This window comes from Musca vetustissima, unplaced genomic scaffold, assembly GCF_032173495.1.
Source record: "Musca vetustissima isolate MV318-11 ecotype Yass unplaced genomic scaffold, APGP_CSIRO_Mvet_v1 utg34657, whole genome shotgun sequence".
Classification (NCBI taxonomy): Eukaryota; Metazoa; Arthropoda; class Insecta; order Diptera; family Muscidae; genus Musca; species Musca vetustissima.
The window spans coordinates 74,308-87,635 of record NW_026889192.1 but is presented as its reverse complement, the minus strand read 5'-3'; the positions used below and the strand labels follow the sequence as shown (position 1 = coordinate 87,635).

The 13,328-nt window shown below is 34.4% G+C and overlaps 3 protein-coding genes across 3 annotated transcripts; 1 reads left to right on the top strand and 2 right to left on the bottom strand.

Annotated features, from left to right (window-relative positions):
* Positions 1 to 329: 329 nt before the first annotated feature.
* LOC133336896 (seminal metalloprotease 1-like) lies at positions 330 to 1,162 on the bottom strand. Its single transcript, XM_061545169.1, has 2 exons — positions 949 to 1,162; positions 330 to 884 (listed from the first exon to the last, which is right to left on the bottom strand). Exons 1-2 carry the CDS (start codon positions 1,160 to 1,162, stop codon positions 331 to 333), a joined length of 768 nt encoding a protein of 255 aa, XP_061401153.1. The 3' UTR covers position 330.
* A 584-nt stretch (positions 1,163 to 1,746) lies between these two features.
* On the bottom strand, positions 1,747 to 2,576 carry LOC133336899 (seminal metalloprotease 1-like). The gene is made up of 2 exons (XM_061545172.1): positions 2,363 to 2,576; positions 1,747 to 2,300 (listed from the first exon to the last, which is right to left on the bottom strand). The coding sequence occupies exons 1-2, from the start codon at positions 2,574 to 2,576 to the stop codon at positions 1,747 to 1,749; spliced, it is 768 nt and encodes a 255-aa protein (XP_061401156.1).
* Positions 2,577 to 8,267: 5,691 nt separating this feature from the next.
* Positions 8,268 to 11,136, top strand: LOC133336898 (seminal metalloprotease 1-like). Its single transcript, XM_061545171.1, has 2 exons — positions 8,268 to 8,532; positions 10,595 to 11,136. Exons 1-2 carry the CDS (start codon positions 8,268 to 8,270, stop codon positions 11,134 to 11,136), a joined length of 807 nt encoding a protein of 268 aa, XP_061401155.1.
* Positions 11,137 to 13,328: the final 2,192 nt, after the last annotated feature.

Genomic DNA, 13,328 nt, shown 5'->3' with positions numbered 1-13,328 from the left:
TAATATTTGTAGTTCGCTGCTACTTCGATGTTAAAGTGTTAATAAATTTATCTTCCATATAATCGAAAATCAAAATAATAGTTTTGTACAAGAGGTGAAAACTGTTCATGTATTTAGTTGAGATTATGAACATATTTATAATAGATGTTTAGAGGTGAAAAGAAGATTTATTAGACCGCATCGAAGAAAAATAAATTAAACAAACATTTGCACAAACCCAAAACTGTCTTCATATTTTGCATACTAAATTCAACAAAATCTTTAATTTTTTCAATACACACAATGGTTACACATTTATTAACAAATTAGAGCACGATCATAACAATTGTTTTAAACTTTAACCGGACAACGATACATTAAATTCAAACGATCAATATCACTCTTGCTCATGCCACGACGTTGGCCCATAATACCAGCAGCTTCAGCTTCCTTCAATGGTACAATGGTCATTTCACCATTGGCCGAGAATGCAAAGGCGGAATAATGCAAAACGCTGCCATAATCATATCCCTGATCGAAATCATCGACAGTCTCCGTATCATATTTGTTGAAATTGTGAAGTTTACCATCTTGAATGTTCGTCTCATTGATGAAGACATAGTCGTCACGATTGGCACTGCTCTGCATGTGATAGAAACCAAGGGTATGCAAAAATTCATGGACAATTGTACCCAAGCGGAAACAGCCCTCATCCAAGGGATACAATTGTAAATTATAATTCTGAGATCTATTGCTGCGGTAACCGACTGTGGAAGAGCAACCGCCTGGATTGCCGGTGATATTTACGTAGTGAGGGGTGTTTTCGGTGGCCTCTTCGAAACGTATGCAGGAAACATCTTCAATGATTTTCATGCCACGCAAAATGTGATTATGGTGGGCTTCATCTATGGATGGAAAGAACAAATTAAATTCATAAATTCTTCCATGCTCTTTAAGGTTAATATTCACCAAATTTTGTCTGGAATTTATAGTAGACTGTATTGTTGGGCCATTTGTAGACCTTATCACGCAAACCATTACGTAAATTGATATCCAATATCATGTCACCCTCTACAAATCCTGCAGTTAATTCCGGATCAGTTTCCACGCGTGTTACCATGGGTAGGGTGAAAACAAAGCCCAATAGGGCAGTGCAAATTACCAAAATTCCTAAAACATGCATTTCCGCACCAGTAGTTCTTCTCAACGTAAAAAATCCAACTAAAACTCAGTTACAGTATGTCCATCGCAACTTCTTGTTTCTGCTTATCGAAATTCCGTTAATTTTGATAGCCATTGACGTATAATCAACATCTCGTTTAATCTCAACTGCTTTAATGCTCGCACGCTCGACATTTCTTTGGAATAGGCAAATTTGACACTGCCCATTTTGGTAACATAAATAACAATGTCCGTTGTTCGCTGCCGCTGCTAATTTTAAAGTGCTAATTAATTTATTTACTATCTAATCGGTATATAGGCTAAATAACCGTTTCGAATAATATGCGAAAAATTATTGCTCAATTTGTTCGAGATTAGTGAAATACCACCAACAAATTGTGCTTGCAATGAGAGGTCTGCTGAACCCTTGGCACCATACAAACAAACAACATATCGATATATCAAATTTTACCAACAAAAAATCCAAACAATGCTAGTCACATAGCTGGTCTCTATATTTTGGAATCCGAATTAAAAAAATTGCCTTTTCAGTACACGAACATGTTTACACATTTATTAACAGATTAGAGTAACATCATAACAGTTTTAAACTTTAACCGGACAACGATACATTAAATTCAAACGATTAATGTCACTCTGGCTCATACCAACACGCTGGCCCATAACAGCAGCAGCGTCTGCATCTTTCAATGGTACAATGGTCATTTCACCATTAGCCGAGAAGGCAAATGCGGAATAATGCAAAACACTGGCATAGTCATATCCCTGATCGAAATCATCGACAGTTTCGGCGTCATATTTTTTGAAATTGTGAAGTTTGCCATCCTTGACATTCGTTTCATTGATGAATACATACTCGTCACGATTCGCAGTGCTTTGCATATGATAAAAACCAAGGACATGCAAAAATTCATGGATAATTGTACCCAAACGGAAACAGCCCTTATCCAAGGGATACAGCTGCAAATTGTATGACTGGGATCCCTTACTGCGGTATCCGACAGTAGAAGAGCAACCACCTGCATTACCAGTAATATTTACGAATCGTTTGGTATTTTTGGTTGCCTCTTCGAAGCGAATACAGGAAACATCCTCAATCATTTTCATGCCACGTAAAATATGGTCACGATGTTCCTGGTCTAAAAGGATAATTAAAAAGTTCATAACCAAGTCCACAGTAAAACATTTTCTCCACACTTACCAAACTCTGTAAAGAATTTATAGTAGACCGTATTGTTGGGCCATCTGTAAACTTCAGCACGCAAACCATTACGGCTAACAGTATCTAAAATCATGTCGCCCTCTACAAATCCAGCTGTCAGTTCAGGATCAGTTTCCTCAAGGCTTATCAATGGCAGTGCCAAAACAAAACCCCATAGGACGGTACAAATGATCACACTTCCTAACAAATTCATATCCGCTTCGTTTCACAACGGTAACCTCTACTATGAACAAGTAACTCGAGAATACATTTTAATTTATTATTTTCCATCTGCCAAAATTCAGTTAATTTCGATAGTTATTGACGTATAATAACCACTTTATATAATTATGTTCGATTTTATTGTTTTGAATAGGCAGGGCACTTCTTAAGCCTGTCAATTTGACAAGATAAATAAATGTGTTTTTGTACCTCGGTATGTTGTGCTACTTGTTTTCTAAGTGTGTATTTCTATATCTTTTCTCTGATCGAAATCAATAGGAAATATTCGTACGTAATATTGAAATAGTGATCTGTCCCGCTGGACTTTGCCGAAAATATTATCGTGGGTAAACAATTGATGTATTCCTATTCCTAATCGATTACATCGAATTTTGAATACCCTAAAATGTGGGTGAGTGAGTGACTGACAGATCATCGCCTAGATGAAACGGCTTAAGCTAAAAGCTTTATATTTTGAGTTTGGATTTTTGTTGGAGAAGATAAGGCTGGGTTTTTGGAAATTCGAACTAGAAGGGTACGAAAAGTACTAAAATGTACCTAATATGGTACCCTTTGTATTAGGCGAACGGGAAGAGCTAGAATTCTGAAATTTGGAATGTGGGTTAGAAAGATGTACAAAAGAGTTTTTCGAAATTCGTCCTATAAGTATACGAAGTGCACAAAATTTACTAAATTTACTTCAAATTGTATATAAAATAATAAATTTTATATGGAATACAGGTTGGGAAGGGGTGTATGGAAATGGTTTTTAGAAATTCGTACTTATGAGTATGAATTTGCTAAAGTACTAAATTTCATATAGAGATGGAATACTGAAAATAGGAATTATGAGGTAACTTTAAAAAAACCTCACTTATGTGTGCCAAAAGTACTAAATTTGGTACAGGTTGGATTTAGGTGAACAGAGAGAGAGTGCTGGAGTCTTGAAATTGGGGATTAGAATGAAGGATTAGAATGACTGTTGGGGTGTATGATTAAGGCCGTTTAGTATATTCATACTTTTAGGTATAAAATTTACTATATTTAGAACAATTAGAATTTCGGTGAACTTTGGGTGAACAGAGCTTAAAAAGTTAAATTTGGGATTAGAATTATTGTTGAAGATTTAGCAATAGAGACAGCTTTGGGAATATGAAATAATGGTTGCGGTTGGAGTGTAGAATTGGGATATGGAAGTATAGTACGTGTGTGTACTAAATGGTATGATATTGCTGCAACTTGATTATATGTGAAGGGATAGAGCTGGAGTATAGGATTGAGGTAGTTAAAAAATACTAATGGGAAAAAAGAGTATTAAATGGTACGAAATATTTTACAATTTGGTTTGGTGTGGAAGTATAGGGAATCAAGAAATTCGGAAGGTTAAGTTAAGACCAATTAAGACACTTGGGGTCTCCGCCCAAGATTTCGACATGTTAGAGGGTATAAAACAATAAATTAATAAAAGTAGTTGTATGGGCTAGAATTAATCCAGCCAAGGTATATATCTTTAAGCAAAACCCAGCAATAAGACAACAACAAAACAATTATGGAATGTTGTATGTCTTAAAATTTAAGATTAAAGAATGCCCATCACTATAACTCGTAAAGTTTACTCAAATCGGTTTGGATAATTTCAATATAGGAAATATTCACGTTTTATTCGAATTGGGTCAAAATTATATACCTTTCTTATATACTCCATTGTTTTCATATACACAAAGTAATGTAGGGTATCATATAGTCCAGTTCTGACTTTGATTCTTTCTTTATTGATAACATAATGAGCGTGTAATCTTGTTATTATTATCAATTTTTTTTTAGACAGCCTTAGCTACTTATAATGACGTTATTTGCATGATTATTTTGTCTAAGGAGAAAAGCGAAAATATGTATTACGGGCGCCTGAGGATATGCTTTTGTCTTTAAAATAAGATACAGAAATATACACCATTTCCATTGCATTAAAAATAATTCAAATCATAGAATCTTCGGAATGTACTTTAATTAAATTTTAGTCAATCAAAAGCTTATAGATACTATTAGTAAATAAATATGATGATCACATTATTTACTAGTGCTTCCAGATGTTGGGTATCACCATGATACTTTTGTTAATGTGTTGTTATATAAATTACTCAAGAACTGATGAAGATCTGTGACTAAATCTAAAATTATAGTCTTCTCCCATGAAACAAATTAAATATTTATCTGAAATAACTTAAACTATACAATGTTTATCTATGGCATTGATTCATTTATACAAACATGTTTGTGTACACATCATTTCACCAAACACAATTTCAATAGACCGGTAGTAGTTATCTATCGGCCCAAATAATTTCGTTTCTTTGTATTGTTTCATATAATTTAATTAATTTCAATGACCCTTTTTGCTTGATCTTCGATGATGGCATTTTCTCACATTCGGTTTATTGAAGTGTGCTAACGTCGTTATTAATGACTTCCGACCAAAACGACGACGATAGATAAACGCCAGCCATTGAGAATCAACAAAGGTAATTAATAATAAAGAGTTGACTGATGTACAATTGTTTACCTGTGTGATGTGTGTGTGTGTGCGAGCGAGAGTGTGTTGTTTGTACATTGTATTTGTTGTCGTGTCGTGTTAGTCTTATCGCAACACCACTGTCTAAATACAATTGTAAATATGGGACAATTGGTGTAAATGACGATTTAAGTTGATATCGATAAGAAAAATGGTTTAGCTTCAAATATTGTATTGTAATTCTCATAAAGGTATCAATGTTTACTTGTGGTTAATAAATATTAGTCTGGAATTGTCTATAAATTATCAATTGCATTTGTAATGCATGGGAAATGTGATAATTTTGCTTAATATTGTTTATATATGGGTAATTGTTCGTAAGAGGAAGTGATGAAATAATTATTAAGTTGCAAATATTTACATTGTAAAATCCCATATTTTGCAATTTTAGAATAAACGGAATTAGAATAATATAACTCAAAGTAAATGTTATGATAGAATATTAATTCAATGTTAATAAATATCTGCCTCGTATGGTAATTTTTCCATATGAAAGTAAACCGTATTTTGGGAAAATTAATTAGTATATAAAATAATTCCATTTCATAAGTATACACTAATTTCCCAATATCCAATATCGCATGGAAAATAAGACTGGAGCTATAAACACTAAAATGGAGACAGGAATTAGACTTATATAGCGGTCATGCCAAAATATGATCTTTTATAAAAGCATTTTTGCGAAGAAGTTTTTTTAACCACCAAAATCACATACTATCAAATGCCCACCACTAATGTTGAAAGAAACGCTTAGAACCATTAAAATATCTGAAGTAGGAAGCGGATATTTCTATTTTCTGTAGAGAGGTATTTTATGATATGTATCCTCAAATTGACTAGATTTAGCGATAAAGTATGAATAGAGGCTAATTCAGAACATGGAATTATATGGAAAAAATTCTACAAACTTCCAAGAACCAGTCTCCTCCGTTGACAATGGCGGTTTAAATCTCTAAAATGTCACAATTGTTACAAAGTGATTATATGGGGACTATCACAGAAGAAAGACCCATCAACTTCATTTTTAATACTAAACAGGACAGGAATATTAAAAATGTATGAGCAAAAGTTACTGTAGTTGTAAAGAGGAACAAATAACAAATGACGGTATAGAGTGTATACACCAAGACGAGGTCTTAATAGCCATGAATCGGCTGAAGAATAATAAAGCAGCAGGAGCCGATGGGTTACCAGCCGAACTATTCAAGTCTGGTGGTCAGATGCTGGTCTGGAGCATGCAGCAGTTGATTAGTATAATACCGCTAGAGGAAACCTCAGCATTTTTGTCCCTTGCACAAAAAAGGAGGCAATACGATAAGTGTCAACTATAGAGGAATAAGTCTCCTTCCCATCGCATATAAAGTGATATTCAGCATGCTGTGTAAACGGCTGAAGTCAATGACATTGTTGGGCCATACCTATGCGGCTTCAGACCTGGTAAATCCACCATTGAACAGATTTTCACTTTGCGCCAAATCCTGGAAAAGACCCACGAACAACACATCGACACATTCCACCTATACGTCGACTATAAAGCCGCATTCGACGGCTCTATCCGTTCAGAGGTGTTTAAAGCCATGTCTGTCTTTGGCAATCCTGCAAAATTAATACGGCTATGCAGGATAACTTTAAGTGGCACAAGGTCTGCAGTTAAAGTCGGAAATGACCTTTCGGAGCCCTTTAATACCAAGCGAGGTCACATCCTTTCGTGTGACCTTTTTAACAGTTCTTGGAGTGTTTGAGAGAAAAATTCTGCGTTGACGGCCACGAATTAGATGGAAAGATCAAGTGGAAGACAACATTGCCGAACATGGTTATTAAAATTGGAAAAACTGCGCAAAATACCGACGAGCCTGGAAATATTTACGGCTTACGGAACGAAAGTCACAAGCCAGTAAAGTAAGTTAGTAATGAGCAAAAGTCTAAAGGTGTGTCATAAATACTGCAATCTCTATCGAAATTTCTAAAACAGACAGTCTTGTATGTATGTATATATGCATGTACCCTACTTTTCGATAGATAATCTTTTAATCAAGAAGTGTGGCTGTATGTGAAATTTTTTTTTAAATTCCAATTCATTTTAAATTAAATGGAGATATATGTAATTATGACCCGAAGTAAATTAATCTTGGATACGTCATTCTAAATTTAATTCGGTCGTTTGATGCAATAGATCTGATAATTATTTCTCCAGTGCTAATTTAACCCACAATGAATTCGGATAGTGAAAATTAGTTGTTCAGTACTTATTTGATCCATAGTGATCGAACTTGGCTTTTCATTTAGATAGATTTGAAGAGATTTTCTAATAAAAGGGCTCTATCTGAATTAAATATAGCTTATTAATTTTTTGTCAAGTTTCCATCTCAAAAGTGTAACTTTTTTGAAGTTGCAGAATAGCACTACAGGTAACTAAAACAACTCCTACGACGTTGGTCTAATTTCAATTAAAATATATCAAGCAGTCTGTTGTACACTGTACAATTCATGTTGTCATTTATAAGGATCCTACTGTATTGTCCCAGTTTAAAAGGGGGATAACAAATATTTAATTTACGTCATTTTACACTCTGTTATAAAAGAATTAGAGAGGGGCGAAGAGATGCCAATAACCATTAACAACTATGATAATAATAATAATGAAAACACTTGAAATTTAGACATTCCAATATTAGTCACACATTCTAACTATGGAAACACTAAAATAGAAATAAAAAATTCCAACATTTTTTTCTCACTATAATCTAGATAAAAAACAAACAAATGCACACGAAATCAATGAGTAATAAATATCAATTATTTGTTTATATTTTTATATAAATGTTAAGACATTCGAATATTCGTGGCTTTTTCAAAACACCATTTGTAATTTTTCCCCTTTGGATTATAAAGTGTAAAAAATAAAATAAACTTCGCCACTGTCTTTGCCATAGTCAAAGTTATCTTATCTCTTCAATATATATATTATTGTATAGCCAAGTAAAATCATCGAACTCCCCACGCTTGTCGAGAATAATTGGCATTATATTTTTTGTTTTTTTAATATCTATTTTGTTTCGAATTTCATTGGAAATTGTTAGTAGTTAGTCTTGTCTAAAATTACAAACGATAAAGATGTCACACGGCGTACGACTTGTGTCGTTTTTGATTTTCTTAATTGTCGTTTTTGAGTTTGAAGTGGTTCAGGGTAATCCTTTACCTGCCACAACATTAGATCCTGAAGAATCGGCTGGTTTTGTTGAGGGTGATATGGTGCTAAGTGATACACAATTGCGATTAATTAAGGGCTCTTCAAAAGTGCAAGGTCGCAATGGACTAATCGATGAAAATAAACGCTGGCCCGATGCAATTGTTTATTATAAAATTGTTGGAGATTTTGGTGAGTTTTCTAAAAACGGAAAACAAATTAAGTAAGGATACGCCTAATACGTATGTGTAATCTTGGGTATATTTGTGAATTTTAAGTAACACCACAAATTTAATGTACATTTTATGATCGAGCAAGTTTTAAGAGGAAACTCGTCGGAATAATTTTATTCGCTGCAAGTGACACGAGCTCTTTAGGAAATATTTTCAATTATCAGTGCACATGAGGGAATTATATATTGCTCAAGAACCGGCATGAATCAGTAATCATGTTTTTTGAGTTAATGAAGCAGAATTGTTGCTTATTTCAGACTTCATGCTGTGTAAAAATTCAGATGATTATCTTTTACATATTGACAAGCTGCAGAAGTTCCTCAAAATGATTTTTTAATTTATGCTGGTCTGGCATATTTCATATAACAAAACCAATGAAAATATTGAATGGAAAAGTTACATTCAAACGGTGACGAACAAGTCATACTACCTTTACTTTTCATGCACTCCACAATATTCCATTTTTCATTTCGCTTCCTTGAAATAATCATTGGAGAGCTGTAATGAATATGTATGTATTCCCGACATTGTATGTTGATTTAGCCATGTAAGTCTGTCGGTTGAAATCACATTAGGACTGTGAAATCACATGATTAAAAAGTGGGATATATCAGACCACGTTTTGCTTGAGATCCCATATAACATGTTTCCTTTTTTTATTTCAAAGATATTTCACTGATTTTCCATCCGAAAACCCAATCATTAAATTTTCCATTATTTTAGATGGATCGATAAAGGAAACGTTCCGTACATGATTGGAAATAGACTCTATATAAAGTTCTTACACCATTTTAAGGGGCATTTTTGAAATTAGGGGACAAACTCCCTTTCCCCAGAAAATGTTCACTATAGTCCCCCTATAAAGGTCCGGTCAAAAACGATTTTTCCAAACTGTAATTTTTCAGCTGATAATTTGACACTTTATTTTGTACGAGAATAAAACAACCTTCTGGCTGAATTTTTTAAATAGGCCCCATATAAAGACCCCCACTAATGTATAGTATTTTGAATATCCACCTCACGGTGAAGGGTATTACATGTATTTTAATTTATTTAAGAAATAATAAATGGACATCAATATATGGACATAGTTCCGACACATATTGATCATCATATCCATCACCTAAGCTGCCATGTCCGTCTTTATTTGTTGTCCATTATTGTGACGAATTATGGCGTAAATCATTGTCGGTGATGAATCATCTATAATGACCCTATCGTGGAAACCAAAGCTCAACTGTCGGAATGAGGACTGTCACATATCTTTCTCAGATAATCTGTGTCATGCTCGTCAAATGTTAAGGCTTTGCTCACAAATTGATTGACAGGTGTAGGTTAATAACTTGTAATTTCCATGTTCCTCCACATCTGAAATAAAAAATGTTCGAAGTTTGAATCCTCTGATTTTTCCCTCACTTGCATTCGATATTTTAAGTACGTATATCGGTCACTGCATGTTTATTATGCCATAAAATGTTATCAATTTCAAGATTGATATTCCATAAATGCACTCCCGGAAATCTATTACGCTGTAAACAGTGGCGTAGCTATGGAAGCTATTTAATTATCACAACAAATCAAATACGAACTTTTCATAACTTCTTCATAGATATAATCTTAATATGGTTCATATCGTTTCACTTACATATTTTAGTATCCCCCATATAGGGTAACTATTTTGATACAAATATAAGTTTCCTACAAAGAAAAATCCGATTTTGCCCAAATTTTGCACAACATTTTATTTAAACTGAAAATAGGTTCTATCTACCTGACGATATAGGTACATAGAACCTATAGGTCTTTGCTGACATTGGTCACATATTTAAAGAATCATATACATATATAATATATTTTAACTATCCACAGTATCTTATCAAATAAAAATAATTTCCAAAAATTTACAGCAAGACTGATCTACTCTGATTCATTGTCTCCGAAGTTTTGAATTATTTATTTATTTGAAATTTTCTGAAAAAAATATTTTTCACTAATTGTTGTACTATTTTTATCTCTTTCAGATTTGGCTCATCGCAATGCAATTTTAGATGGTATTTCCACACTGGAATCCCGCACCTGCATACGTTTTCGTGAAGCCGATAGCTCCCAGAAACATTACGTGGCCATAACATCACAATCTGGTGGTTGCTTCACAGCTGTCGGTTACCAACGGAAAGTTCAACAAATGAATTTACAAATCTTTCCACTGGGCGAGGGGTGTTTCCGCACCGGAACAATATTACACGAATTTATGCATGCCTTGGGTTTCTATCATCAACAAAGTGATTCGCAGCGCGACGATTATATTCGTGTAGTCTATGAAAATATTGTACCGGGAAAAGAATTTAATTTCGATAAATATAGCAGTTCGTTGGTAACGGATTTTGATGTTGGCTATGACTATGACAGTTGTCTGCATTATCGTCCTGGTGCCTTTTCACAAAATGGTGAAGATACAATTGTTCCGTTGGATCCCAAAGCGAAGATTGGTCAACGAGTCAGTTTGAGTGAAAAGGATGTGAAGAAAATCAATATTATGTACAAGTGTCCAATAAAAATATGAGCATGGTAAATCTATTTTATTTATATTATTTTGTGATTTGTAGAAAAAACATGAAATTTAAAATATACATTTCGATTGTAGACTTTTGAATGTATTTTGGATACGTAGCTGTATGGTAGATGTAGTTTTAGAAATGTTATATCGGATTTGTTTTGTTCCTGTTTCTGTACTATAAAATAATATTACGGGACATTACAAAAGTATGTGCAAATATTTAGATTTTTAAAGACAATATTCTCCGGAGTACCATAAAAAGGTCGCTATAAGCGATATGTCGTTATATCAACAAACATGGAGAACGTTCCTCGGGCGTTGGGATAGGTCATTTTAACCGATATGTGGTATTAAATGGTGTTATTAAAAATGAGTTCGACTGTAATGTTCGCAGTTCTGTGAAAGCTCTCAAAAATTCTTAATATACTAATCCATTTCAAGTAATTTTAAGGAGCTAACTGTATTTTTCAATTGCAGATGGTGGTATATATTTAGAATTTTTTTAAGGTTTTAGCCGAATAGTATGATTCTACAGTGGATACAGGGTTTAACATTTCTGATTTAAATTTTTGAAGAAAATCAGATCATGTATGGATAGCACATGTACACAGAAGACGGAATATAATAGAATAAAAACAATTTGTCAGCACAGTACCGGCAAAATTACTAATGAGAACAAATCAGGGGATCTTTAGACTTTTAGACTTCAGCTTTACCCAATATAATTGTATATAGATCTTTAAGAATTCAAATTGATCATGTTGTGATATACGAAAAGCATTCATCCAGTGTTTTAGACGTTCGATCGATCTGAGGAGCGAATATCGATTCATTACCTCGTAGCAGACAAGTTCGCCCTCCTCTCAAAATAGCAGCAATAGTGCAATCTAACACAACACGGAAACTGGACGTCAAAAAGCTGAAAACACAACAGAAGCAACCCAGCAGATAGTAGCAACACGCAATTCGAGAGAGGATTATCGGGAGAAAAGAAGAGAGGAGAAACGTATTTTCAGCAAAAAGAAGAAATAACAAGAAAAACGTGAAGTGGGAATTTACCAACGTGTGAAAAACCAAGATTAAGAAGAAAATCTGGTGCCAGATGCAGGCAGCGTTTTGAGGATCTGGAAGCAGCATCATGAAAAGCTTATGGTATCATATAGAAATGATGAAGAAAATACCCCAGAACCAATAAGAGTGATTGCCACCTAGCCAAGATGACGCCTGAATAGCAATCAATAGGTTGCAGAATAATAAAGCAGCAGGTGCCGATGGGCCACTAGCTGAACTATTCAAGTATAGTTTTCAAATGATGGTCAGGAGCATGCGCCAGCTGAATAGTTAAATTTTGCTAGAGGAATGCATGCTCAATGATTTACGATATATGCCAACTATAGAGGAATTAGTGCCCTTCTCATCGCATATAAAGTGCTATCCAGCATGCTGTGTGAAGGACTGAAGTCAGACCAGTTAAATCAACTATAGACCATATTTTCACTTTGCGCCATATCCTGGAAAAGACCCACGAAGAACACAGCGACACATTCCACCTATACGTCGACTACAAAGCCGTATTCGACAGCTCAATCCGCTCAGATGTAGATAAGGCATGTCTGTGTTTGGCATTCCTGCAAAATCAATACGGCAATGCAGGATCACTTTTAATGGCACAGGGTCAGCAGTTAAATAAGTTACTTACGCAAGCAGATGAGGCAGCTTTTGGCAGTGTTTGAGAGAAAATTGTCCGGAAGATCTTTGGGCCGATCGACGGTCGAATGAACCATGTACTATACCATCTATTCTCAGACATCCACATAGTCAGACGTATCGAGCTGCAGCGACTGCGCTGGCTAAGCCATGTTGTGGAAATGAATGATAATGTCTCAGATCAAAAGGCGACCCAACTGATGGCGCACCCTTTCTAGTGAGGTTTTGTAAAAACATGGCGTATTTGGAGCATCCATTTTATTGAAAAATTCGCCTTCAGTCAAAAAATGAGCCTAGGATCAAAATACCTAAAATTGGGGCAAAAAATGTCAAAATACCAAAAGCAGGAGCTTTTACAAAAATTTGAATATATGACATTGGGAATAGTAAGTTTGAATCTTTAAATTGTATTTCCAAAATGGATTTTCAGAATGTATCTTGGAAATCCCGGTTGCAATTTCTAATTTTCTTGGTTATGGTGACCAGAGATT